The sequence below is a fragment of the Ictidomys tridecemlineatus genome, chromosome 5 (genome assembly GCF_052094955.1).
Source record: "Ictidomys tridecemlineatus isolate mIctTri1 chromosome 5, mIctTri1.hap1, whole genome shotgun sequence".
Lineage (NCBI taxonomy): Eukaryota > Metazoa > Chordata > Mammalia > Rodentia > Sciuridae > Ictidomys > Ictidomys tridecemlineatus.
The window spans coordinates 96,189,038-96,214,570 of record NC_135481.1 but is presented as its reverse complement, the minus strand read 5'-3'; the positions used below and the strand labels follow the sequence as shown (position 1 = coordinate 96,214,570).

General features: G+C 40.9%; 2 protein-coding genes across 4 annotated transcripts in view; one reads left to right on the top strand and one right to left on the bottom strand.

The window, feature by feature from the left end:
• Positions 1 to 20,985, bottom strand: part of Riox1 (ribosomal oxygenase 1) — a 36,648-nt gene extending 15,663 nt beyond the window's left edge. Inside the window, exons 1-3 of one of the 3 annotated variants that reach the window (XM_078050495.1) lie at positions 18,754 to 20,985; positions 17,745 to 17,917; positions 13,183 to 13,293 (exon numbers count right to left, since the gene is read on the bottom strand). In XM_078050495.1, coding sequence (XP_077906621.1) covers positions 18,944 to 20,902 — 1,959 coding nt within the window. In that variant the 5' untranslated portion in view covers positions 20,903 to 20,985 and the 3' untranslated portion in view covers positions 13,183 to 13,293; positions 17,745 to 17,917; positions 18,754 to 18,943. Of the gene's footprint in view, positions 1 to 12,462; positions 13,294 to 17,744; positions 17,918 to 18,753 lie in introns of those variants that run through there. The other 2 variants (XM_078050494.1, XM_078050496.1) reach the window with 2 other exon arrangements.
• Positions 1 to 25,533, top strand: part of Heatr4 (HEAT repeat containing 4) — a 41,720-nt gene extending 16,187 nt beyond the window's left edge. The window contains exons 6-16 of the mRNA XM_078050499.1: positions 6,588 to 6,749; positions 7,956 to 8,116; positions 8,546 to 8,650; positions 10,580 to 10,698; positions 13,134 to 13,314; positions 13,940 to 14,009; positions 15,278 to 15,467; positions 16,081 to 16,159; positions 16,931 to 17,090; positions 18,758 to 18,816; positions 25,209 to 25,533. Coding sequence (XP_077906625.1) covers positions 6,588 to 6,749; positions 7,956 to 8,116; positions 8,546 to 8,650; positions 10,580 to 10,698; positions 13,134 to 13,314; positions 13,940 to 14,009; positions 15,278 to 15,467; positions 16,081 to 16,159; positions 16,931 to 17,090; positions 18,758 to 18,816; positions 25,209 to 25,367 — 1,445 coding nt within the window. The 3' untranslated portion in view covers positions 25,368 to 25,533. The remainder of the gene's footprint in view (positions 1 to 6,587; positions 6,750 to 7,955; positions 8,117 to 8,545; positions 8,651 to 10,579; positions 10,699 to 13,133; positions 13,315 to 13,939; positions 14,010 to 15,277; positions 15,468 to 16,080; positions 16,160 to 16,930; positions 17,091 to 18,757; positions 18,817 to 25,208) is intronic.

Here is a 25,533-nt window from a genome sequence, read left to right as displayed (position 1 = left end):
CTGCCAAAATTTTTGGTGACACAGAACAAGCAATGCCATTAATAAAACAACTGGCTTATGACCAAGCAAATCGTTGCTGCAGAGAGGTTATTAGACCATGGAGACATGAAGATTTAAACACATATATTAAATTATGTAGAGATGTTAATGAACAAGGGCAAGTCTTGGCAGCTGCAGTACAACAGGCTTTAGATGCCAGGCTAGAAACATGCTATAATTGTGAACAAACAGGACATTTTAAAAGGAGTTGCCCCATAAGAGGAGGGTTTAACAAAACTAGAAATCAAAGGAATAGAATACCGGGTATTTGCCCACGATGCCGTAAAGGGAGACATTGGGCTAATGAATGCCGTTCTCAAACCACCATAGAAGGTACTCCCTTATCAAAAAACGGACAAGGATCAGGTATTTACCCACGATATCGTGGAGAAAGGCACCAGGCTTCATTGCCAAAAAACGGACCGGGGGGCCCAATGCTCCGGGGCCCACAACCACAAATATACGGGGCAGTGGAGGAACCCAGAAACCCCATCAGGGTGGTGCCCAGGACACATTGTCCATTAAATCCCTCATCAGACAAACCCGAGGGAGCACAGGGTTGGACATCTGCGCCTCTGCCAGAGCAGTATTAACTCCAGAGATGGGAGTTCAAATCATTCCCACAGGAGTAAAAGGACCTCTTCCCCAAGGAACAGTAGGCTTATTGTTGGGACGTAGTTCATCTACATTAAAAGGACTTATGATAAGTCCTGGGGTAATTGATCCCGATTATGTAGGTGAAATAAAAATTATAGCTAGTTCTCCAGGAGGTATATCAGTAATTTCACCTGGAGATAGAATAGCACAGTTGTTAATACTACCCAGCCTACATAATAAGTTCTCTAGTCTTAATGTAGAAAGAGGTTCCAAGGGATTAGGCTCCACAGGTGTAGATTGGGCTATGTTGTCTTTAAATTTAGATTCTCGCCCAATGTTAAAACTAAATATTCAGGGTCGTGACTTTAATGGACTGCTGGACACAGGTGCTGACCTTAGCATCATATCTCTTCAAGAATGGCCAAAACATTGGCCATTACAACAAGCCACTCAAACGCTTCGAGGCCTAGGAGTGGCGACTAATCCCCATAGAAGTGCTATGGTATTAGATTGGAAGGATCCTGAAGGATGTGAAGGAACTATACAGCCATATGTTTTGGATCACCTTCCTATTAATTTATGGGGACGAGATGTCCTAGATCAACTAGGTTTGATGTTAACAAATAACATCAATCCTAATGTGCCCACTACTAGGGCTAGACAAGGTATCAGGAAAGAAAAAAGATTAGGAAAACAAGAACAAGGTATAGCAGCGCCAATTCAAATAGATCAAGGAACAGACAGACATGGGTTGGATTTTCAGAAAGGGCCACTGAGACAATCAAAATTACTTGGAAATCAGAAAGACCAGTGTGGGTTCCTCAGTGGCCCCTGACTAAAGAAAAGATACAAGTAGCCCATGATCTGGTCAAACAACAATTAGCGGAAGGACATTTACAACCTTCCGTATCTCCCCATAATACTCCCATTTTTGTTATCAAAAAGAAATCGGGTAAATGGAGATTATTACAAGATTTAAGAGCAATTAATAATGAGATGGTTATTATGGGACCTGCTCAATCAGGGATTCCTCAATTGTCTGCTTTACCAAAAACGTGGCATGTTTTAGCTATAGACATTAAAGATTGCTTTTTTTCGATTCCAATTCATTCCGAGGATAGTCCACGTTTTGCATTTACTATCCCTGCATTAAATCATGAAGGTCCTGATGAGAGATATGAATGGAAAGTACTCCCTCAAGGAATGGCTAACAGTCTAACTATGTGTCAAATATATGTTAATAAAGCAATCCAGCCACTTAGAAATCAAAATCCTGAACTAAAAATATTTCACTATATGGATGATGTATTATTGGCACATAAAGATAAAAACACATTGCTGGAATGTTATGCCACACTTACAAACTTGTTAAAAAATTATAATCTAGAGATAGGAATAGACAAAGTACAATTAAATTTTCCAATTAATTATTTAGGAGTTCTATTATCCTCAACCATGGTCCGTCCACCTAAAATTCAAATACGAGTAGATCAACTCAAATCACTTAATGACTTTCAAAAGTTGTTGGGAGATATAAATTGGATAAGGCCTTATCTAGGCATACCAACAGGAGAGTTGGGACCTTTATTTGATATTCTAAAAGGTCCATCAGATCCAAATTCACCCCGAATGTTAACTCCTAAAGCTAGAAAGGCATTAAAAATTATTGAGACATATATGGAAAATATGCATTTAGATAGAATTGATATAAGTTTGCCTTTATTATTTATTGTACTACCAACAAGAAATATTCCTACAGGAGTATTTTGGCAGGAAGGTCCATTATTGTGGATACATTTATCTTATTCTCCTAACACTATTCTTACTAGGTATCCTGAGGCTATAGGACAATTAATACTCAAAGGTATAAGAGCAGCAAAGGCAGTGTTCGGAATTTCTCCCAATAAAATTATTACTCCATATACTATGGAGCAAATTGATGAGTTAGCTAATGAATTAAATACTTGGGCAATAATCATGTGTAAATCGAATGTTTCATTTGATAATCATTTACCATCTAATCCTTTGTTGTCTTTTTGGTCTAAGCATCCTGTAGTTTTTCCTAAAATGACAAGAAAAACACCTATCATGAATGCTCCAAATATATTCACTGATGGGTCTAATAATGGTACAGCTGCAGTAGTTACCCCTGATCAAACTTTTACATTTTTAGTTCCCAAACAGTCAGCTCAAAAGGTAGAGCTTAATGCAGTTCTACAAGTTTTTGTGATGTTCAAAGATTCTGTATTTAATTTATTCTCTTGTGAGGAAATGGACATATTGATAGACTCTTCCACTTTGAACTGCCTGCAGAACCTGACTGGACTATTTATCAGTTGCATGCATTGTGATCTATCGTCTGGTGCAGCGAATGGTGGTAATGCTGGCATATTTTTGCTGATGGTGTCACCAGTGATGCAATTTCCTTGCCAGCGCACCCCATGTTAATTGTGGTAATGCTGGCATCTTTGCTGATGGTGTCACCAGTGATGCAATTTTTCCAAAGGAGCCGTCAATTGGCTTGGTGTCGTGGCATTTCTGTATCTTCCTCCCTTCTACTAGTGATGGTCTAAAATTTGGGGGCCAACAGAGGTGAGGCAAGAACCTCACCCCCCCACTGGCACCAAGGTTAAATTTGGGGGCCAACAGAGGTGAGGCAAGAACCTCACACCCCCACTGGTGCTTAGGCCTATCCACAAGCATGGCTGAATGCTGGACCGGTAGTCAGCGACGGGTTGATCTGATTGCAGTGGATTCAACCTAAGACAGGGGACTGACGCCTAGAGGTCAGTACATCCGATGACGGGTAAGAACCATATGTTGAATTGGACAACCTACCAGGCACGGTCCTAAGCCGCATTGCTTGTTGTTTAATTAATCAGAAGGGGGGAGATGCTGAGGGCCATTACCAAGTAGGAATGACGCATCGAAATTTCCTTGCCAAGCGTACCCCATGCTGCTTAGAGGACATTTGATGGAACACTGCATGCATGCTTTAATGAGGTGACCTTGCTCAAGGACCAAGGCAGATCCAGGTTTAGAGCTGATCAGGTTTGAGGAAGTAACCGGCTCCTTGAGTTTAAGGCGTTGCCAGTTTAAGATAATGGGTTTTAGGGAAGTTGGAAGTTGAAGATTATTGCTGGGATTAGGGTGTTCCTGCTGCTTGTTCCCGTTGAGTTCTCGTGAGATTAAAATGGGATTTGGAGATAGCCTCGTGGAGTAGGTGGTTTGTGCGGGAGACAGCAGAACGCGTTTGCCCCTGGACCTGTGTGGAGGTGGTGTGAGAGCTGGAATAAAGAATTGCTGTTTGAACCTACAAAGCTGTGAGTGCCTCGTGATTCTGGTGCCAAGCCGAGACATTGGCCTTGGCAGTTTGTTTGCCCCTTCTTCACTGTGGTAGTATCCTAGGCCCACTTCTGTCCTCCTATTTAACCCTGGGTCATATTAATCTGATTACATTTCTGCTATCCCTACCAGAAAAGGAATTCCTTAAGAGCAGGTGCTAAATTTACTTCTACAAACCTGTCAGATTTTTAAAGTTTCACTCACTTATTTCATGCTGAGTTCCAGACCCGAGCATTTTCCCTCCAGGTTTTCAAATTTGTTGCTCCCTCTGCTGGAAAACTGTCTCCTCACCTGATAAAATGCTCTAGTGACCCTTCAGTTTTCAGCTAAGACACTTCCCAGAGGAGCCTTCCCTGCCTACCACCCAGACTTGGCTCACTGTCCCAGCTATCTACTTCCACACATACACATTCTTACTCTATCTGCTTATTTCCTTGAGGATTAAATGGGATGACATATTTTCAGTGCCTGGCATATAAATCCTTCAATGAGTAGCAATAAGCTTATACCCAAATCTTCCACATACAGTCATGTGTCAACAACAGATATATGTTCTGAGAGATGGGCAATTACTCAGTTTCATGACTGTGCAACACTGTGGAATAGACTTGAGAAAAACAGATACAATTTTACTAGAAGTAGACTCTTATGGAGCCCCCAGTGAAGATGTCTTCATCACTAACTGTACAAAGAGCACCTTTGTCTTTCTCAGAAGTGTGCCTTTCAGGTGATCCCTTTCACATATTCCCAGTGTCTAGATTTTGATTTCTCTTGTTAACTTCCCAGAGAAACTTAGCGTATTTTTCGAATACTCAATTAACTTCTATTTGCTTTCCTAAAATATACATCTATAGGTTAGGACCAAACATTTTTTGGACTTTTTTCAGACTTTGAAATATTTGTAAATCTAGAGATAAACCCAAGATATCTCATTATATATGAATTCCAAGCTAAAACATGGAATTCATTTGTTTTAAATGCACCTTATACACATAGCCTGAGGGTAGTATTATATAATCATTTTAATATATCTGCATTTTGTTCAAACTCATAATATGAGGTCAGACGTGGAAATTTCCTTTTGTCATGTCATTGCTCAGTTTCCAACTTTGGAGTATTTCAGATTTAGGGATCAAAGGTGCTCAGCCCAATTGTAGTCTGTTCTTAACAGATGGCAGTATTGGTCCATGGCATTAATGATAAAGACACATTAGAAATCCTAAAATCTGAGTCACAGGCTCAGCTCTGACACTTCTTGGAAAGTCAGCTAACCTGTCTGAGCTTCAACTTCCTCATCTAAAGAATGTGGACAAAGGGGTCACAAAGCTCTTCCCCCTTATTTGAGCTTAAGTGCCCACCTGCTCCCCTGATAAGATCATTTTTTAATTTGTGGTGCTGGAGATGAAAACCAGAGCCTTGCACAGGCTAAGCAGCTTCCACCGAGCTACAAACTATCTTTATAGATAAAATTGTTTATGATGAAATGAAGCCTGGTGATGGTTCAGTGGGACTAGGAAGAACTATAAATGAAATATAAGTACCTGATAAGGACACCATGCTTTGGGCCTCCCTGGATGCTGTAATGCATCACAGGCACACCCTTTGTGGATCCTAGAATTCCATCTATAGAGTTATTAGAAGAGATAATAGTGTCTGTGGAGCAAAAGTGTACCCTGAGCTACCCTCAGAGCACTTCACGGAATGCTATGCAATCTCAAGAACTCCAACCAAAAGGAATGCCAAACACTGCTGCCCTATTGACAAACTGTGCTCGTTTCCATATCCTCCTGAAGAATAGTGCCATGTGTGGCCTATGACAGTTTTGTGAAGTTGAATGTTTATAGTTAAACCCAAGATTCCTGGTGAGTTCTGCAGTGATACCTCCCTTGCCTACTTCAACCAGGGTTGAAGTACTGAATGAGATGGTGTAAAAACACTATATAAAAAAATGGCAAAGCACTGCATAAGTATAATTGCTATAATTAAAAATATAGGGCTAGGGTTGTGGCTCATTGGTAGAGCATTTGCCTCACAGGAGGACTGGGTTTGATCCTCAGCACCACATAAATAAAGGTATTGTGTCCATCTACAACTAAAAATTAATATATATATAAAGTCTCATGGGGTAAAATAAGTTGATTCTTGTTACTAAAGCTAATGGTAAAGGTCACCACAGCCTAGATGGAAACATTCTTTGGCGTGGAACTTTAGAGCCCAGATAATAAAGGTGAAGGAGGGCTGGGGATGTGGCTCAAGCAGTAGCGCTCTTGCCTGGCATGCATGCAGCCCAGGTTCGATCCTCAGCACCACATACCAACAAAGATGTTGTGTCTGCCAAAAACTAAAAAATAAATATTAAAATTTTATCTCTCTCTCTCTAAAAAAAAAAAAAAGATATAAAAAATAAAATAAAGGCAAAGGAGCTGGCATGACAGTGTCCTGCCCTTCACAGGCCCAGCAAAACAATTAAGTACCAGCAAGCATCTGCAACTTGTGCTGAGGCAGAACACCATGTGGCTAGGAAGGAAGCTGTGCTGGAGTGAAAAGCAAAGAGCTACTACTTTTACCTGGCTCTCTTTTGGTTACAGACAAGGAAACTGTGAAAGCCCCCTTTGTCCCAGATGTGCCAGAGGTTCTACAGCCTGCCCTGAAGGCTGCTCTTTGTGACAAGAATGCCAATGTGAAGATGGCAGCAGCAATATGCCAATATGTCATGCAGTCACATAATCCTCTGGCACAGGACATCATGCACATTGCCCTTCTGAAAGGTAACCGTGTAGAAAGAAGGGATAAAGACAGGGTGTCTCACCATCAGCTTTCCCACCCTTTTACCCCAAACTGTCATGTTGTGATGTCTGCCCTTTTGGGTTTGGGGTTATGTTGGAACATTCAGAAATAATTTCTTCATAGGTACTGCTAATTGATACCTGGACCAATCTTTTCATAGATGCATGCCTTAAAATAGATGGAACCAGAGGACATTATATTAAGTGAAATAAGCTAGACACAGAAATAAAAGTACCATGTTTTCTCTCATATGCAAAAGTTAGTAAAAAACAAAGTCAACCTCAATGTAGAAATATGAGAATAGAGTTACTAGAAGTTGGTGAGTGGTTGGGGGGAACAAAACATGGAAAACAGGAGGCTGGATTTGATCAGTGCATATGATATATAATATGAAAATTCCTTGCTAACCCCCACTATGTGTAATACATGTTCATTGAAAATTCAAGAAAAAAAAAAATCAGGGCTGGGGCTGTGGCTTGGCGGTAGCACACTTGCCTGGCATGTGTGAAGCACTGGGTTCAATTCTCAGCACCAAGTATAAATAAATAAAATAAAGGTCTAGTGACAACTAAAAAAAAAATTTTTTAAATGGCCTCTTTCATACCACCTGATTTTTTTTTATAATATTATTAAGTGCATTTTGAAAATTTAAGAAAACCACCACCTGACTATCATACTTCCATTTTTTTTGTAGAGTTAACTTCCAGGTATTATCTGTACACACTGTTGGAGTTATTTAATCAAAAAGGCTGTGTCAGGGGAGAGGCCCAATATACTTAACTGCTCTGAGAAACAAGCCTTACAGGGGGTAGCTGGATGACTGGTTTGGCATTCTGCAGACAGACTTTCAACTGCTTAATTCCTCCATCTTAGGAAAGCCTCCCTCTCTAGTTTTCCCAACCTCCAAGAAGGAAGGCCTTATGCCTGTTACCTAACAATAGTCTTTAGTATTTAACTTTCAGGTTGTAAATTTCAGTTTATATCTAAAATGTTGATATGCTCCATTTAAATATGGTTTAATTATGGGATTGATACACCCCATTTAAATATGGTTTACACATGGGACTGGGGCACAGGGAAGTGAGGCGTCAGGCAGGCAGTGATCTTTGGTACCCATCTCTGGAAGAAAACAGATCACCATCTGCATTCATGTTTTTTTTTTTTTTTTTTTTGCTCCACTGTGGCAGGCAATAGTGTGGACAGCTGGGTTGCAGCTCAGTGCTTGGCTCTGGATGGTATTGCCACTTACCCAGTGATTAGTAGGATCTTCTACCAGCTGTTCAACAAGAAGAATAAGGACACTGAGGACCAGGCCTGTATTCTCCTGAGATATCTCAATGAAAAGACAGTATGTGTCCATTACAGGGTTGGAGAAGGAAACTAAGTTTTGGGGAATTATGATCAATGCATGTAAAGTGTCCAAACTAGAGGAGGTTTCTATGTTTTGCTGCTAAGATAATCAATCACAAATATAGGTAAAATAGGCTAAGTGTGGGTAAACCTGGGTACAGAGGTATATATATATACAGGGAGCTGTGACAACAAATAGCTAAGAAAGAATTGGGTTGCAAATGATTCTAACAATAAACAAGAAAAGTGGTAACATGAAGAATTTGCTTCTGATAGCAGCTTACCATTGAAAACTACACAGACCTATAATTGTGATAAGCTTGGGATATCAATCATGCTAGATGCCATATTAGGATTTAACTTCTTCAAGATTCTAGTATTTCTAAAGGTAATCATGAATGTCCATACAAGTCTTTCATTTCCTCAGACCCTGATACACAACATGCTTGCTGTGGAACTGAATAGCCAACGATGGAGGGATCGGATCCTGGCCTGCAGGGCTTTTTCCCAGATCAATGGAAATGTCTCCTTAGTAAGTCTTATCTTTATTTGCTCCAGGACAGAAAGCCTAAGCAAGGTTGGATGAGGAAGCCTTTCTGTTTTGCTGCTAATATTCCAATCTCACCACATAGATCTCTATCTCACACTGCTGTCTCTTAGTCATAATTATCTTCAAATATCAACATGTCATTCTGTGACTTAAACTACTTCTTATCAGTGTGGTGGCAATCCACAATCTGTATAATACAGCCACAATAAAGCACAAAAGCTAAGAGGAAGAGCTTAGAAACTTATAGTATTCTGACACTGTTCAGTATCAATGGAGTTTATAAAACTATCAGTTAATGACATTTTTCCATCCCACCTCAGCCCTAACACTGATTCTTCAAAAGTTTGAGAAGCACTGAGTTAAAAAAAAAAAAGGACACAACAAACCAACTAAATGTTTGCACAGTTTCTTTGAGTGTTTAGCACACACACATAAAATATGATCCCTGCTTTCAAAAAACCGATATTGCAGTTGGAAGCAACAAGACAAACAAGCACAAATATTCGAGAGCAAGCAATAAATGTAAAGTTCTTTTTTTTGGTAAAGTATTTTTTAAAAACATTTCAGAGAGAAATATTAGTGTGGACTGAATTTATCTGCTAAATTTCTACAACTGGAGAGGAGATTCTAGGCAAGGGAAATCCTGACCTCCTTTTTACCATTATTTTCAAATCATTAGCTGTCCAAATGGGATCTTTTCCAGGATGGCCCAGGATTACACTGCCATTCCTACTAGAAGTAAACAGCCTCCATTTTTTTACTCCTCATATTTTAATATGGAAAACATAAATCAGGCCATTCAGAATAATTGCCTGATGATGTTTGAAATGGCTTAATTCTTTGCTGTTGTTTGTTTGGGTTGAGTCACAATTTAAAAAAAAATTATTAGTGCATAATTATACATAATATTGGGATTCACTGTTACACATACATACATGTGTACAACCTAAAAGACTGAGTTAATTCTGCCTCAAGTGCAGGAGTATCTTGCTGCATCACCTGGGAGCTTGCTATAGAGATGCAAAATCTCACCTCAGGTCAAACCAGTCAGAACCTGCATTGTTACAATATCTGAATTCATTTGCACATTCCCATTATTGGAATTTGTCATTCAGGATTACCAACCCCAAATACACAAACAATCAGAGCTAGCAATGTACAAGATAAAGGTGATGAGAATTTCATGGCAGACTACTGTAATTATGAAAGGCAGTATGTATGAGTTCTTTCACTCATTCACTAAACAAGCAGTTTCTGGGTATCCTACAGTCTCTAGGCATTGTGGATGCAAAGGCAATATATTTTTGCATGGCAAGTGTTATATAAATAGCTAAAACAAAAGCAGCTGTAAGGTATAATGGTAGTTCCCTATGCTCACAGAGATAGAGAAGACTTCACTCGGGAGGTACTTTTTGAGCTAAATCCTAAAGAGCAGGAAAACATCCGAGCAGGGGTGGAAAAGTGAGATGTTGCAGACAAGAATAGCTTTGGGCACATGTATACCATCATTAACAAATTGTAGCAATCTTTGTTCTTTTCCTTCTGAGAAACATGCTGATAGAGTGATCAACTATTCTGGTTTGTCCAGAACATGAAACCTTCAGTACTAAAATTAGGCAAGTCCCAGGCAAACAGGGATGAGTTGTTTACTTCAAATTTTAAGTCTCTCACAAAGATCCTATTGGTCCTGACATTCTGACACTATACAGAATTTCAGAGGGTGAGTGTGAGAAACAGACCTGTATTTGAGTCCTGGCTCTAGCACTTACCAGAGCCTCTATTGTGTCATCTGTAAATGGAAATAACATCTTCCTCAGTGGATTGTTCAAAAGATTAAGGGGTGGGGGGAAGCACAATGTCAAGTACAAAATTCATGTTCAATAAATAATAGCCAATTACACCTGATTACAGGATATGAAACGTAAATTGATCCAGCTTATGTGGGATGACTGGAATAATGAAGTGAGGCAAGCAGCTGCCCAAGCACTGGGGCAAATGAGCCTTGGGAAAGAAGTACATGACACAATCAGGTAAGATCTAGTCAACAAGAGAAACTCTTCTATTCTTAGAAGTGTTTAGGAACCCTTGGATCTAACCAGCATTTGTTGAGCTCAGCATAGTAATAGGTCCAGCTATGAAAAGTCCCTAAAAGAAAAGTCCCTAAAGAAACTAGCAATGGGGCTGGGGATGTGGCTCAAGCGGTAGCGCGCTCGCCTGGCATGCGTGCGGCCCGGGTTCGATCCTCAGCACCACATACCAACAAAGATGTTGTGTCTGCCGAGAACTAAAAAATAAATATTAAAAATTCTCTCTCTCTCTCTCCTCTCTCTTAAAAAAAAAAAAAAAGAAGGAAACTAGCAATATGGCTATGGAAAGAAGCACCAGGTGCCCACTAATGTGAGGCAATATTTTGGGTATTTGAGGGAGTTCGAAGTATGACACAATTCTGATGAACACAGGCAAGATACACAAATGCTTAATTTAAAATAGTATATCATCAGAGGCCACCTCAGAGACAGCATTGTTTGGACCACATATGTTGAAGTCTACAGGAAAAATGAAGGCTTTAATTGAAAATGTTTCAAACTCCTAATGGACAATGAGCTGAAAAAAACTCCTGGTTCAGCTGGTTTGGGAGGGCTGAATTTGGCTAGTAGAAAACAACACTATTTAGTAAATACCTGGCTTTAGTATTCAAAGGTGTACTTTTTAACGTAGAGGATTAAGCAATAATGGAAGCACCATAACTTTGTTTTGCTTTTATGAGATGGTCAGTTCTGGAGCCTCCTATAACATACTGAATTCTGACATGTTTTTCACATTTAGCCAGGATGTTGAAGCCTCCGATCTTGAAAACATTTGTAAGATTTCAGATCATAGAAAGGACATTTGTGGATTTTACTGTGCATTTTAAAATTCTTAACACTAATTTATCTGTACAAATGTTTTATATACATATATTTGGATATAAAACAGTTTAAAAAATTATCTGTGAATGACAATGAGGGTATTGTTATCTTCATTTGTTTTCAGTGAGCATTTACTATTCAGTATGGGTCAGCTGGTATAATGTAAGTTGTTGGAATAAAATATTTGAGATTAGAATCTTCTTGCCTCTAATAGAACTTTTATCTTAGATTCTCTCATTTTTGAAGTGGAGCTTTGAATAGGAACCAGTTGATGTTCACTGCTGCAATTCCATATGCTTTCCATTAGAGGGAAGTTGAGAACCAGGATGGCTGCTTGTACCTCATATTGCATCCAATGCTGAGGAAACAAATGTACTTTTCAAGTGGTGACAGATTGAATTATTGAATTAAATCACTTAAATATAAACCAGATATGCCATCTTTCTTTATTTTCAGTTTAATAAATGGCATCATAAAAATGACTCATTGCTAAGTTGATAATACTTCTGGAAATGTCAGCATAATGGAGTTTAAAAATTTTTTAATATTGGTCAAAATATTTATAATGAAACACTATTAAGTAGGACTATGACTTTCCTATATATTATTTATCATTGGTCAGAATGCTGTTCTGATGAATTAATATAATGCAATGTAATCCTTAGGTGTTACTGGAAAGCAGAGAACTGCCTTTCTCATCTAGGGCTTATAAGGTCATTTATAAGTGCTAAATAAACTTTCATGATTTTCTATTTGTGATAAATTCAGCTAATAGTTAATGCCAGAATTTCTTACCATGAGTAAATATTTGAATTTTTTAAAATTTAAATCTAGTGAAGAAAAGTTATACTTCCTGGAAGGATTAGAAGATAAGTAGAAAGACACTTTAAGTTACTAAAAATGTTTATTGTTCTCCTAAATATTAACAAAAATTATTTGAGATAACTTACATAGTTTGGTTATTTGGCTTAGGTTTAAACTGTGGCATGCTGTTGGTTGATATTGTTTCTAATTGTTTGATATGGTTTAAAAATTCTGCCTTTTAAGAAATTCAGAAAATCCATCTGACACATATTTTGGGCTCCTAAGAAATTTATATTTGCATCAGTATTGAATTTTGGCTAGTGCTCCAATGTAAGGAAGTTGCTATTTTAAAATAAAGCAAACTATTATTTCCCTTGGGAAAAAAATTAAAAATAAAATAATATATCATATTTAAAACTAGAACAAATGGCATATACCAAGACTGCCATAGAAAAATTGATTACTCAGTATGAGCAAGAGAAGGCCATTTCACAGAGAATGGGTAAGACAGTCATTCTGGGCTGGGAGTCAATTGCTGAACTATGCATCACACATATGATAGCAATGCAAGAGAGAACCTGTCACAAGGGGTGAAAGTTGACACTTAATTCTGTCATTCAGCACAGTTGAGTGCCAGGATGAGGCTGGATAACAGAGTCTACAGAGCTAAAAATTTATCCTGAGGGTGAATGGATGAGTGGGCGGCACTGGAAGTTTAAGGAGGGGAAATAAAAGCAACTTGTGCCTTATAGGATTAAGCTGGGTCTAGGAAATCCCCAGAAGCGTGTAGAAGCCCTCTACCTGATAGGTGGGCTCAAGCTCATGACCGCCAAGCTTCTCCCAAGCTTTCTGCGCTGTTTCTCTGATGATTTCATAGCAGTTCGGCAGGCAGCCTGTTTGGCAGCTGGTGCCCTGCAGATCCGCAACAAGATGGTAAGTAAAGGAAACACGTTCTCATCTTACCTGATAGACTTGAAGAAGGCCTACCTTCCCCTCTTGTGCACAGTATACTCTCTTTCTGTGGGGACACTAAATGAGACTTCAGAATCAAGAAGTCATATCAATCAGTATGGAGGACCTTTTAGCTCCCAGCTAGTCCAATCTTCACTCTAGAGAATACCTCTGAATCCTGTTAACTAGCTTCTCAATATCTGGGTGCTGATGGGCTTTAGGATCAATTCCAGTGAATGGAGTTTTAATCCCAAGTTATTAGGGGAAAATCTGATTGGGTATTCATAAGAAATCTGGGACTCGGGTATAACTCAGCAGTAGAACCCATGCTTAGCATGTGCGAGGCTCTGGGTTCAATTCCCAGCACCCTACACACACAAAGTCTGTATGGCCATAGATCTGTGGGTTGAGAAAAATCAATCCAAAAAGCAGATAATCCAACTAATACACTGTGTATAGGCTGGTAAGTTAAAATTCCAGCTTGTTTGTCCCTAGAATTGATAGGTCATTTTTCAGTTAAAGCACTTTGTAAATAAGTGGGCTCCTGGTTTCTGGTCCATTCTTGTTTTGGTTCTCCCCTTTCAATACTGCTTCTTATCCATCCCAGGTGATTGAATGCCTCGTGAATCTGATGCACCAAGATCCATACTGGAAAATCAAGGCTTTTGCCATTCGAGGTATTACAAAAATTATGGCCCCAACTTTAAATACTGTCTCCTGTGCTAATATAGATGATGCCTAAAGGCTCTCTAGTAATTGGGTTGGAATGTAGGGAATGATGATCTTAGCTTCTCAGAAGTTCCTTGCATGAGGAAGAAAAAAATACTCTTCCTCATCTTAATTTTTAATCAAGAATCCCAAATCTAGATCTATGAATGACTTGTTAAAGCAAAGGGCAGCAAGACAGTTCCTAACAACAACACAAAGTTCCAAATAGTTATTTACTGTTTGATACATCTTGCTTTCCCTGGAGGTTTCAACTATAGCACTTTGCAAAAGTCAGACGATGCCCTCTGATATTCCGAGTTTCTCTTTAGGATCTTTGGCATTGCTTCTCTTATTGGCAGTCTTTGGTAGGTCTCTAACATAACCAAACCTGGTAAGTGAAATAACTGCACCTCCCTTCCCCCTCTCTCTGCCTTGATTAGGCTGATCTTCCAAGTTATCTGTCCCACATTTCATCCCTAAATAAGCAAATTACACTTTGTTCATATCCTAATGGGCAAGCATGGGATGAAACAGCCCTTGCATAAGAATCCTTTAGCGATAATACCTTAATCCAATCCATACCAAATACTTTTATAAATGTATTTTTTAAAATATTTATTATTTATTTATTTAATTTTTTAGGTGGACACAATATCTTTATTTTTTTTTTTTATGTGGTGTTGAGGATCGAACCCAGCACCCGGCACATGCCAGGTGAGCACGCTACCACTTGAGCCACATCCCCAGGCCCATGCCAAATACTTTTTAAGTTATATATTTTTTGGACAGTGCAGGGGATCAAACACAGGGCCTCACGCATGCTAGGCAAGGGCTTTACCACTTAGCTACACCCACAGTTCTCTAAAAAGTTCTTTTTAAAAAGAAGTATTACTTTTTCTTTGTGTATGTGTCTATGTTTTTTTAAACATTAATTTTTTTTTTTAGAGAGAGAATTCTTAATATTTATTTATTTTAGTTTTTGGCGGACACAACTTCTTTGTTTGTATGTGGTGCTGAGGATCGAACCCGGGCCGCACGCATGTCAGGCAAGCGCGCTACCGCTTGAGCCACATCCCCAGCCCCTAAACATTAAATTTTAAACCTTAAAATTCTAATGGTGATTGACTGCCATACAAAAGGGAAGATGTTTGCAATATTCAATTTATTTCTGGATGCTAGGATACAGCCAACTCAGGCTTCAGTGACGGTGAAACATGCTGCTCTCTCATCTCTGCAGCTTTGGGACAGATTGGGCAAGCAAGTCCCCAACTGACTGATCTCCTGCTCTGGGCTATCCACTATGAAGAGTCACCAGGTGTACGACTAGAAGCTTGCCGTAGCATCCTAGCCCTCAAACTTCAAGGGGCCCATGTCAGGGATACCTTCCTAGATGTGCTGCTCCTGGAGGAACACGAGGCTGTTTTAAAGTAAGCACTAAATCTCTGGTCTCTGCCATAGCTTCCTCAACTGCTAACTCTCCCATTTTTTTTCACTGAAAATTTTTCTCTGCCTTTCACTCTCCGTAGTGGAAAAGGTAATGTGCCAATCACCTACTTATCCAAAAATCCAGCCTAAGATAGATTGGCAAGTTCATGTTCTCTCCTGCAGGTAATTTCTGGGTTATTCATAAATTCAACTAATATTTATCAAGTGCCTATTTTAGAATACAAAAAAAAAAAATCACACTAGGGTTTAAGTTCCAGTTCTATCGTGTAATAGGTATTTAAGCCTGGGGAAGACACTTAAACTTTGAGCCCATTTTTCAAGTATCAAATGCAGATGACAGTCTACATTATAGAGACAATGAGATTACTTTTAGGTAGGATCTATCATAAAGGCACGAAATACATGTACCTTCAAATATATCATTTCAAAAACTGCACCATATCTATATAAGCTGTGTCACACCATTTTTTTCAAAGGTGGCTCAGCAAAACTGTAGTTAAGACTGGAATTTAAGATTCTTGACTAATTCTAAATTCCATATTTTCCATCCCCACATGCTGTAAGGGTATAACCACTAAAAAGTACTTCTTTCAGGGAAATTTATCATGCAATGAAGATACTCAACTTAGAAAATGAAGGAAACCAAGAAATGATTCAGGAAATCAAGAACAGGGTAAGAAAATTCAAGCAGTGTTTACAAAAGAAAATTCAGAGCTCTCAAGAGTTCCTCAAATCCTTTTTCTCCCTAAGCATGTACATATGCTTTCCCCTATCACAGACATACTTTCTACAACTCCAGACACATATATTATATTGTATGAAGATACAAAACATCTCTGCAGAATTGGGTTATAAAATCCTAATAATAAAGACAACAAAACAAAAATTCTGGTAGTCTTTATCAAGTAGCCCTCAAAATCAGGGTTTACTATTATTTGTTTTACTGATCCCCTCCCTTCTCCCTCCCCGCCTCCACCATCCCTTAAACCCAAAGTGTTCTCTCTTTTTTGCATATAGGCATAAAGAAAGAAGAGGGACCAAACTGAGCCTCCTAGATTTTCTTTTTCCTCCTCAATTTTCCTTAATTTCTAATCTGGGCTCTTTCACCAAAGGAACTCTGTAACTAAAAGGGTTGCTCTAGCTTTTCAAAGCTCTTAGATGAAATGAAGGGATAGAAAAGAATGTTAAAAAGGTAGTTGACAAAACCAACTTCATACCAAGCAGCATCTCTTAACAGGCTCATCATGCCCTCCTAATAGCTGAAGCAACCATTTTCATTAGCAGGTGCAAAAATTTCTATTCAATAGCACAAGAGAACAACATTCTTAGATATTCATAGATCACCTAATACAAATAAGCATGATACAATAGCTAACCTTATTAATACTTTTGGATGACTTACTGCCTAATGTATTTTTTAAAAACATTATTTATTCAAATCTAGATTGAATCACTAAGCCAAAAAGACTTGCTGACACAGAAAATATTCACAATGGAGATGGCCGTAAGAAAAGTGAAGGATGAAGCAAAACATATTTACTCACAACCCAAAAAGGGAAAAGAACCACTGACACTCCAAACTTTTATTCAAGAAACTTTTCAGAGTAAGTTTCCTAGGGGTGAATCCTATGCTTTGACTCCTTTAATAAACCCATTCCAGGATCTAGATGTTTTGGGACTTAGTTGGGGAGCCCTGTGAGGCAAAAGTCAGCAAAGTCTTACTCCCCCCTTCTTGGTTACCAACTACTGAGTCTTCCTATTATTCCTGACAGGTTTTCATTCACTTTCTGTTTCTTTTTTTTTTTTTTTTTTTGGGGGGGGGGGACATACAGCTTTATTTGAACTGACTGAAAAAATTCAAATAAAGGGCATGAGGATACATTAGCTGGGCATGATAGCACACTTCTATCCCAGCTACTTGGGAGGCTAAGGCAAGAGAATGGCAAATTGGAGGGTAGCCTAGGCCAACTTAGCAAGACCTCACCTCCAAATAAAATAAAAAGGGCTGGGCGAAATCCCTAATACCCCCCCCCCACACACACACACCACAAAATTACCTCTGAAAAGTAAGTTGGAGGGGAGCTATCATTTTTATTTTATATACATCTTTGCTTTTATAACTTTTAGAAAAAGATTACAAAAGTTCTCAACCTTAAAAAACTGAAACTGCCAGATATAATGACAGGATCTTAAAGAGTTCCAGACACAATCTAAATGATAAGGGTGCAGATATCAAGCTGTTACCAAAATATACTTACAAAATCTGTGTGTCCGAGTGTAGCAGCAGCCTCAGATCACTCAGCCAGCTGCCTAACAGCCACCACCCCAAACCCAGGTCTTCTGGTTCCAAGGCTCTTTCTGGTACATCAGGCTCTTTTCCACCAACCATGAGAGAATATTCACTTGCCAGATTTTGGGAAGTTTCTTCCAACTGCCAGAAAAAAAATGAGAGTGGAAAGTAACTTGAACACCAGCCTTCCCTCCAGGCCAGTTTGCTATAAGTTGGTTGATAAAGGACTGTGAAGGCACAAGTAGGTGACATGCTGCCCTTTAGGGAGCAGAACCAGCCACTGATTCAAGCAAGCAATGAACAGGATACATACTCTTAGTTGACCATGATAGTGGAAAATGACTTTTCTACTAGGATTGTGCTGTTTGGAGTTCAAGTACTGTAATTAAAATGAGTAAAATACTTCCAAAGTTAAAGAAAGGTCCCCAATCAAATGCAATTTTTTTCTTTATTGAATCTGTGCGTATGTGGTACTGGGGACTGAATCCAGGGCCTTGTGCACATGTACTCCACTGCTGAGCTATACCCCTAGCCCTCTCTTTAAAAAGTTTAACATTCTACATTTTATATCCTGCAATCACTCCAGGTTGCTTTTCATGTCAACCATTATAGATTTTATCTGCCCCATCCCCACAACCCACATCTTCAAACCAAGCCACATAAGAATCTAGCCTCAGAAAAGGGAAACATTCTTTGGTACTTTAATAACTCTTCTAATGTTCATACAAACTTAATAAGAAAACAGAATACTGATCCCAACTGCCCTCCCCCACACACCATTTGATGAAAGAGAACTCAAATGAAAGATATAACTTCCAAACAAAAACTTCTAATGTCTCAAGCAGAATGATATAGCCAGTGCTACACAACACACTGAAGCCAGAGGGGGATGAAGCTGGTGCTCTAAAATGATTAGGCATTAAGGTTACTTCTGTAGAAATAGCTCATTTTCCTCCTCCATTTTTTTACTTTTGTACCTAGATGAAGTGGTTCCTTCTAGAAGACTGTCTGAGATTTGTGACGTTGAAGCAGTCATAAAGGTAAATAAGTAAATGTGACCATACTGATGGTCATCAAGGTAAGAACGCCAGTTTTTAAAAAAAAGTGAACTGGTGGCAGTGGTAGTGGACAATCACTACTGCTTTGTTTCCAACAATCAACAAGAAACTAGTTTAGAGCTAGAGGCATCTTGGTGAGCAGCAGCCCCTTATCATACAACATGGTTGCCAAGGAAAGCTGATCCTCCACACTGTCACAAGGCAGATCCCCTACTCTTACAAATTCTGGGTAGGAGCGAAGCAAGAGTTCCATGGCATCAGCTTGCTGCGGGTATATTTCCAAGCACTTGGGTTCCTCCAGATGATAAACACGAGAGTTTTCCACCGTGTAATAGAGAAATAAATGGCCCCCTTCACCCACCAGGCGAGCTATCCCATCCTGAAGCATGTGGACTTCTGTTTCTGTTGTCAACTGGGCTCCCACGTTTACAGGTTCTCCAGCCTCCCAGCGAATTGGAAGCCCATAAACACTTAATGCCCTCTCCCTATCAGTCAACACGGGGGGTAGTGAATCATGGATGAAATCTTTGGCTCGCTGGTCAGCCACAGCATCAACAGGAGCAAAGTGTCCCAGACGGGCAACTAAGACCCGGACCTTCTCCATGAAAGCGGTTCTTCTTGGATCCTTAGAATCCGAATGCTGGGCCCCCATGTAATCCATGAAGTCTCGAGGTAGACCTCTCCGAAATTCTACATTTTCTTCCATTGCGGCCTGCACAGCCAGAGGGAGTATGGCCTCTAGGAAGTCGCCCCAGGTATTCCGCTGGTACGTGGACACGGTGAGGTGCAGAGAGTGGACTCCATCCTGGCATTCAGCCTGGTGAATGAAGCCGCGAGGAAAATAGAGCAAATCTCCAGGCTCCAGCACAGTCTGCAGCACAGGCTCACCAAGGTCCTCCTGGCTGAAGTTGGGGCTAGATGTCAGGGCCAGTTCCTCGTTTGGCACCCGAGGACGATAGACACGCCAGAGTTTCCTACCTTCCAGTTGCAGCACGAAAGCCTCGATGTCGTCATAGTGGGGGGCAAAGCCCTGAGAGTTGGGTGGCGTGAGATAAACGTTGGAGCCTGCCATGCTTCCAAACTGCTCCTGAAGAACAGCCAAAAACTGCCACACGGTGGCTGAGAAAGCCTGAGGGCAGAGAAGGCGCAAGGAGCAGCCTGCCTGGTACAGGGACCAGGCAGCGGCGGGCAGGGCTCGGCCCGGGGGATTCAGGGTCTCTCGCCGCCCATTGATGTAGCGCGCAGCGTCTAAGTGCTGCCCGAACTGCACCTCCTCGTTGCGGAGCATGGAGTCCAAATCGGCAGTAGAGAAAAGGCCCTGGTAGTAGGTGTGGTCCTGCCGCCGCACCAGCACCGCCTCCCGCTCCCAAAGGCGCCGGTAGAAATGTTCCGGCGGCATGGGCGCGATAAGCCACTCAAAGAGGCGCGCCGCCCGCCGTCTGCTGCTAGGGATGCGGCTCAGCTCAGCCAAGACGCGCTGCAGCGGAGAGTCCCAGGGCAGCTCCCTACCCGCGTTTTCCACCTGAGAGCCCAACAGCGTCGCAGGCGTCCAGGGTGGTGCAGCGGCTCCTAAGGGCTGGGAAGCACATAGCCGAGCTGAGGTGTCCACCGCTCGGGTGGGTGCAGCAGTTACCTCTACCAGGCGCGCAGGTGGCGCCGAAGCCGGCCCCAGGCGCGCGGGCGGGGTCTGCGCCTCCACCAAATGCGCCGGCGGGGTCTGCAAGGAACGCGCGGCGGGCGAGGCCTCCAACAGCTCAGCAGGCCCGAGGTGGCCGTATGGCTCTCTCCGGGCCGTCTCTGGACTGGCCGCCGCCGCCGCTCCACCAGGCAGCGAGTCCCCCAGATCGTCCGCCGTCGACTCCACTCTGGAGTCCTCCGAGTCTTCGCTCGGCAGCGCCTGAGCCCTCAGAGCGGCCATGCGGGACGCAATATTTCTCCTCAGCTGCCTTCGGATCTTCCTGGGCCTCAAGGACAGGGCCAAGACCGACCCGCTGTGTGGCTGGGGCTGGCGCCGGCGCCTCAACCTCCCGCGCCTCAACAACCCAGCGCTAGCCCGGAGCCCGTCCATTGCAAGACCGCTCTCCCAGGCCGCTTAAGTTGGAGAAACGAGCCCAGCCGGGCAGTGGCTGCAGTGCACTCTGGGAAGGGGGCGTGGCCTTCAACCTCTGCTGCGTTGGCCACGCCCACCTCGTATCTACAGGGCTTCTCCTGCTCGCCTTAGTTAAGAAAAATTACTTTCTGTAAATGCGCGACTTCACACTACAGAGGCAGAATCCTTAACAATTAACAGAGATTCCATACTTAGAGACCAATTTTTAAAAAATTGCTAGGCACTTCAGGAGAAAGAATATTGGCTAGTTCTTTGCTTGTAGTCTGAATACATAGCGTATTCGCAAAAGAGTCTTTTTTTTTTTTTTGGTTGTAGATGGACACAATACCTTTATTTCATTTGTTTATTTTTATGTGGTGCTGAGGATCGAACCCAGGTCCTTACCTGTGCTAGGCAAGTACTCTACCACTGAGCCACAACCCCAGCCCAAAAGAGTCTTTAATATACGTTCGCCAATAGCTTCCCACTAGAAAGTGAACAATCCTTGTTTTCAAAGAATGCGCTCAGGCAAAGTTCGAGATTCTATACAAATTCCAGTCCAACCGATCCTTTTACCCTGTAGATAACATCATTGAATGAAGCCCTAAGAGGTCCTCCAGCCAACTTCCCTTGCTCCTTTCTCCATTGCAAATCCTTGTAGTCGCATCCTCTCTGAAAAAGAAGTTAGTAAATTCTCTGTGGCATTCTTTATATCTGCCCTTTCTTCCCCACCTGTCTGAGATTTTGTTTCATTAGCTACAACTTCGCTCCAGAATCCTCAAACTCTACCTCCTCTGATTCTTAAATCGACTTCTTAAATCTGGGCTTCTCATTTAACAGGCAATGTGGTTAGTAGGTGGAGGATGGAATTGTTGAGAACATGGTTATTGTCTTTATGTACCTTTGTTGCTTTATACATAAGCAACAAAGATTACTCATCTTCATTTGAATCACATAAGATAAATTCCCAGAAATAGAATTGCTGGATCAAAGGGCAATATAATTTTTGTGATTTTTTAATAGGATTTTACCAAACTGCTCTCTAAATGGCTTTATTTACCAAATCACCCTGCAAAAGGGTGCAAGCAATTATAAGCATATAAGACTACAAAGCCTCTAGGGCTTTTTTTGCTATTCTGTTTGAATTTACAACATGCGTCTTCTCATTCACACTCCTATCCAAACACTTGTCAAAGGTTTTAAATTTTACCCCTACCCATGTCTTAACACCCTGGCCTTCTTTATTTCCCACATGGTCTATTGGTTCTCAAATGGAGGTGATTTTGCCTCCCTAGGGTCATTTAGCAATGTCATATGGGGGAAGGGAGTTTCTAACACCTGGTAAGTACTGACTAGAAAAGCTGCTAAATATTCCACAATGCAAAGTAAAAACCCCCACAACTAACAATTACACAATAATTCCAATAGTATAATTCCAATAGTGCTGAGGCTGAGAAACCCTGATCTATTACAATTAGCCTTCCAAATAAACTCTTTACCTTTACTCACTCTTTTTCTCTTTCTTATATGCTAATAATGCATATGCCACAGATATATGCCACAAGATTAATTTTTTCAAGTTGTGTTCCCGAACCAGACATCACCCCTGTCAAAACCTATCCATGTATCCACGAAGCAACCCAAGCTCCTGTGCTTACATAAAGTGCTGAAGTCACATAGTGCTAATGTATGCCCTATCAGCCTAAACTCTACTTCTACAAGCTATTTGCCATTCCTTGCTCCAGTCATCCTCTACACATTCTCTCATGCTTTTCCTATAAACGCGGTCTCCCAGTCATCTTTTGTCAAAACCCTAAAATCCATTCATATTTCATCTTCTACCCAAAGCCTCTACCATCTCCCTGATTAAAAGAGTACTTTGACCCTTTCACATGAATTTAATATGTTGTACTTTATATTGGTGAGTTATGTACTTGTTACAGTCCTTTCTAAACTTCCTCAACTGTAAACTCCTTCAAGGAAAGGACTTCCTATACCTTTTTATTTTTTCTATAAAATGGAGATAATAATTGAACCTACTTCTCCATAGGGTTTATGAGGATAAAAAATGCAGGTAAGGCACTTAGCCTCATACAGAGCTAAATAATACTTTATTATTATGGAGCAAAGCCCTATAGGAAGAATAGATGGGTAGAATAGGGATGGGCAAGTCCTTGATTTGGGATGGGTAGCCATGAGGGATGAGTATTAACAATTATTTTTGCATATTTTGCATATGGAAGCATTGGAAGATCAGTGGGAACTATATCAGACAAGGCCATCTTGGGAGGTTGCTCAGGAATTGCTCTATACAAAGATTGTTGGCCAAAGGCTAGAGTGGGGGCCTAAACCAGCCAATGTTCTCCCAAGTCCTATGCCCTACTGCAGGAATACAGTCTGGAAGAAGGGGTATCAGGAGGGAGAGCCCTTATCTTAACTGACACACAAGCTGCATGTGCTGGCAGAACCCTGATATTGGATCCTTTAGAGAAATGAAGAAGGCAGGTCATATTTCATTCGGAGATTGAATTGCCTTTCCAAAGAGAGTGGTTTTCAGGTGACAAAGGACACCTCTGTGTGAACAAGGGAATGTACTGATCTTCTCTGCTTGCAAAGCTGGAGGACCCTCCAAGTTTGCCATTTCTACATGCTGTACAAATGTCTCCTCCTCCTAGACTTTCCTGTGAAATCATCCTTTTCTTTTCCCCACATCTTATGATTTCCTCAAATAATAGTTCCCTTGTGATTGAGCAATAACCTAATCAATAAAACCCTGGAATCTGCCCTAGGGTTTTAGCTTTGGAGTGCTTGGTTCTTACTACTGGCTACAACCCTCCTTATAGGGCGAGAAGTCCCGGGGGTCAAATGGGCATGCCCTACCAGAGTCCACACCCTACCTGCCTTTTAGAACACACACTCTGGGCACCCAAAGCTCTGGCATTTCCCACACAGTTTGGGGTTTGGGTGAACTGGGCTGTCTTCCCAAGCATTGCCAGTATACAGCTGGACTCCAGGAGAGGCCAATAGGTGGTTGTTTGCAGGAGTATGTGAACAGAGCTTGAGTATGTAGCAGACACCTACATACAGTCTGGGGTCTCCAGATGTGTAACTGTGAGATCCTCAGTATGGGTTGGAGTTAGAAATGGGAAGAGATGGGTGAGTCACCAATTAGCTTTCCTATGCCACTCCATTCTGGCAAAGAATCCCAAAGAATTTGAGAACTCAAGCTCAGACCTGGTCTCCTCATCAAGGTAAGTATTTTACTCAACATGTTATTAGATTGATTTATAAAATATTTAAATATTTAGATATAGAGTAAGTTGGCTTCTATTTGTACTTTTGTCCCAGAATGAGATTTCATTTGAGGGCAAGGAGGATTTTTTCTCATTATTCTATGGAGTAATAAGACCTGGATTGACACTAGAACTACCTATACACAACTGGGCATGGTGGCACACACCTGTAATCCCAGTGATTCAGGAGGCTGAGGCAGGAGGACCTCCAGATTGAGACCAACCTCAGCAATTTAGGGAGAACCTCAGCAACATAGTGAGATTCTGTCTCAAAACAAAAAACAGGAAGGACTATGGATATTGGTCAGTGGTAAAGCACCACTAGGTTCAATCCTAAGTGCCCCCACCACCTGAATAAAACAAGGGGAAAAAAACCTACATTTCTGAGGATGCAAGGTGCAAGCACAAAACTGGTCATCACTACATTGCCTTATGAGGTTAAAATAGAGCACCCTGAGTGAAACTACCTCATCAGTACATTCCAGGAATAAGAGTCTTTTCTCACAGCTACAAAAATTTCTCTTGTGAAAAAAAAAAAAACGGGAGAAATTAAAAGATTTAAAATGTCCCACAGTTCGAGCTGGGGCTGTAGCTTAGCATGTGTGAGGCACTGGGTTTAATCCTCAGCACCACATAAAAATAAAGGCATTCTGTCCATCTACAACTACAAAAATTGTTTTTTAAATGTCCCACAATTGCTGCCACGAAGCTTCTTTCTATCCAGATGTGCAAAACACAAGCTAACCTCAAGGATCACCATGAAATGGCCATTCCTTCTCAAGTGAATAATTCAGGCCTATTCGCCACATTAGACTTGTGACTAGGGTCAAGGTAGACAGATCTTGAATTTATAGGTTCTGTCTTCTTATTGATTTTAGTCAATCATAGAGCTGTTCTGACAAACTAGAGCTAAAGAGATTTTTCACTTTGGGTCTGGCTTTTCACATGAGACCACATGTCTGACATACTCATCTGCTATTATTTCTCTGCAGCCTTTGAAGCCCCGCAAGCCGAATCCCTGGTTGCAAAGTCCAGCCTTATACCAAAACACAAAAAACAAAGGTCAGTCACGGCTTGTCAGAGATCTACGAACCATTCGGGAAAAAAAGATTGAAATGGGGCCATTTGAATCTCTTTCTGCCATTCAATAGTTGGATAAATACACAGAGGATTTTTTTCTAGCATCAAGCCTCTAGAAAACTTCTCTTGCTCCAAGACGCAAGCAGCAGCAGACCTGGTCATATTTTGTCTCTTTCATTGAAATTGTACAATCTTCTTGTCACTATGTTTATAAAATAAAACTAATAATTGATTTGA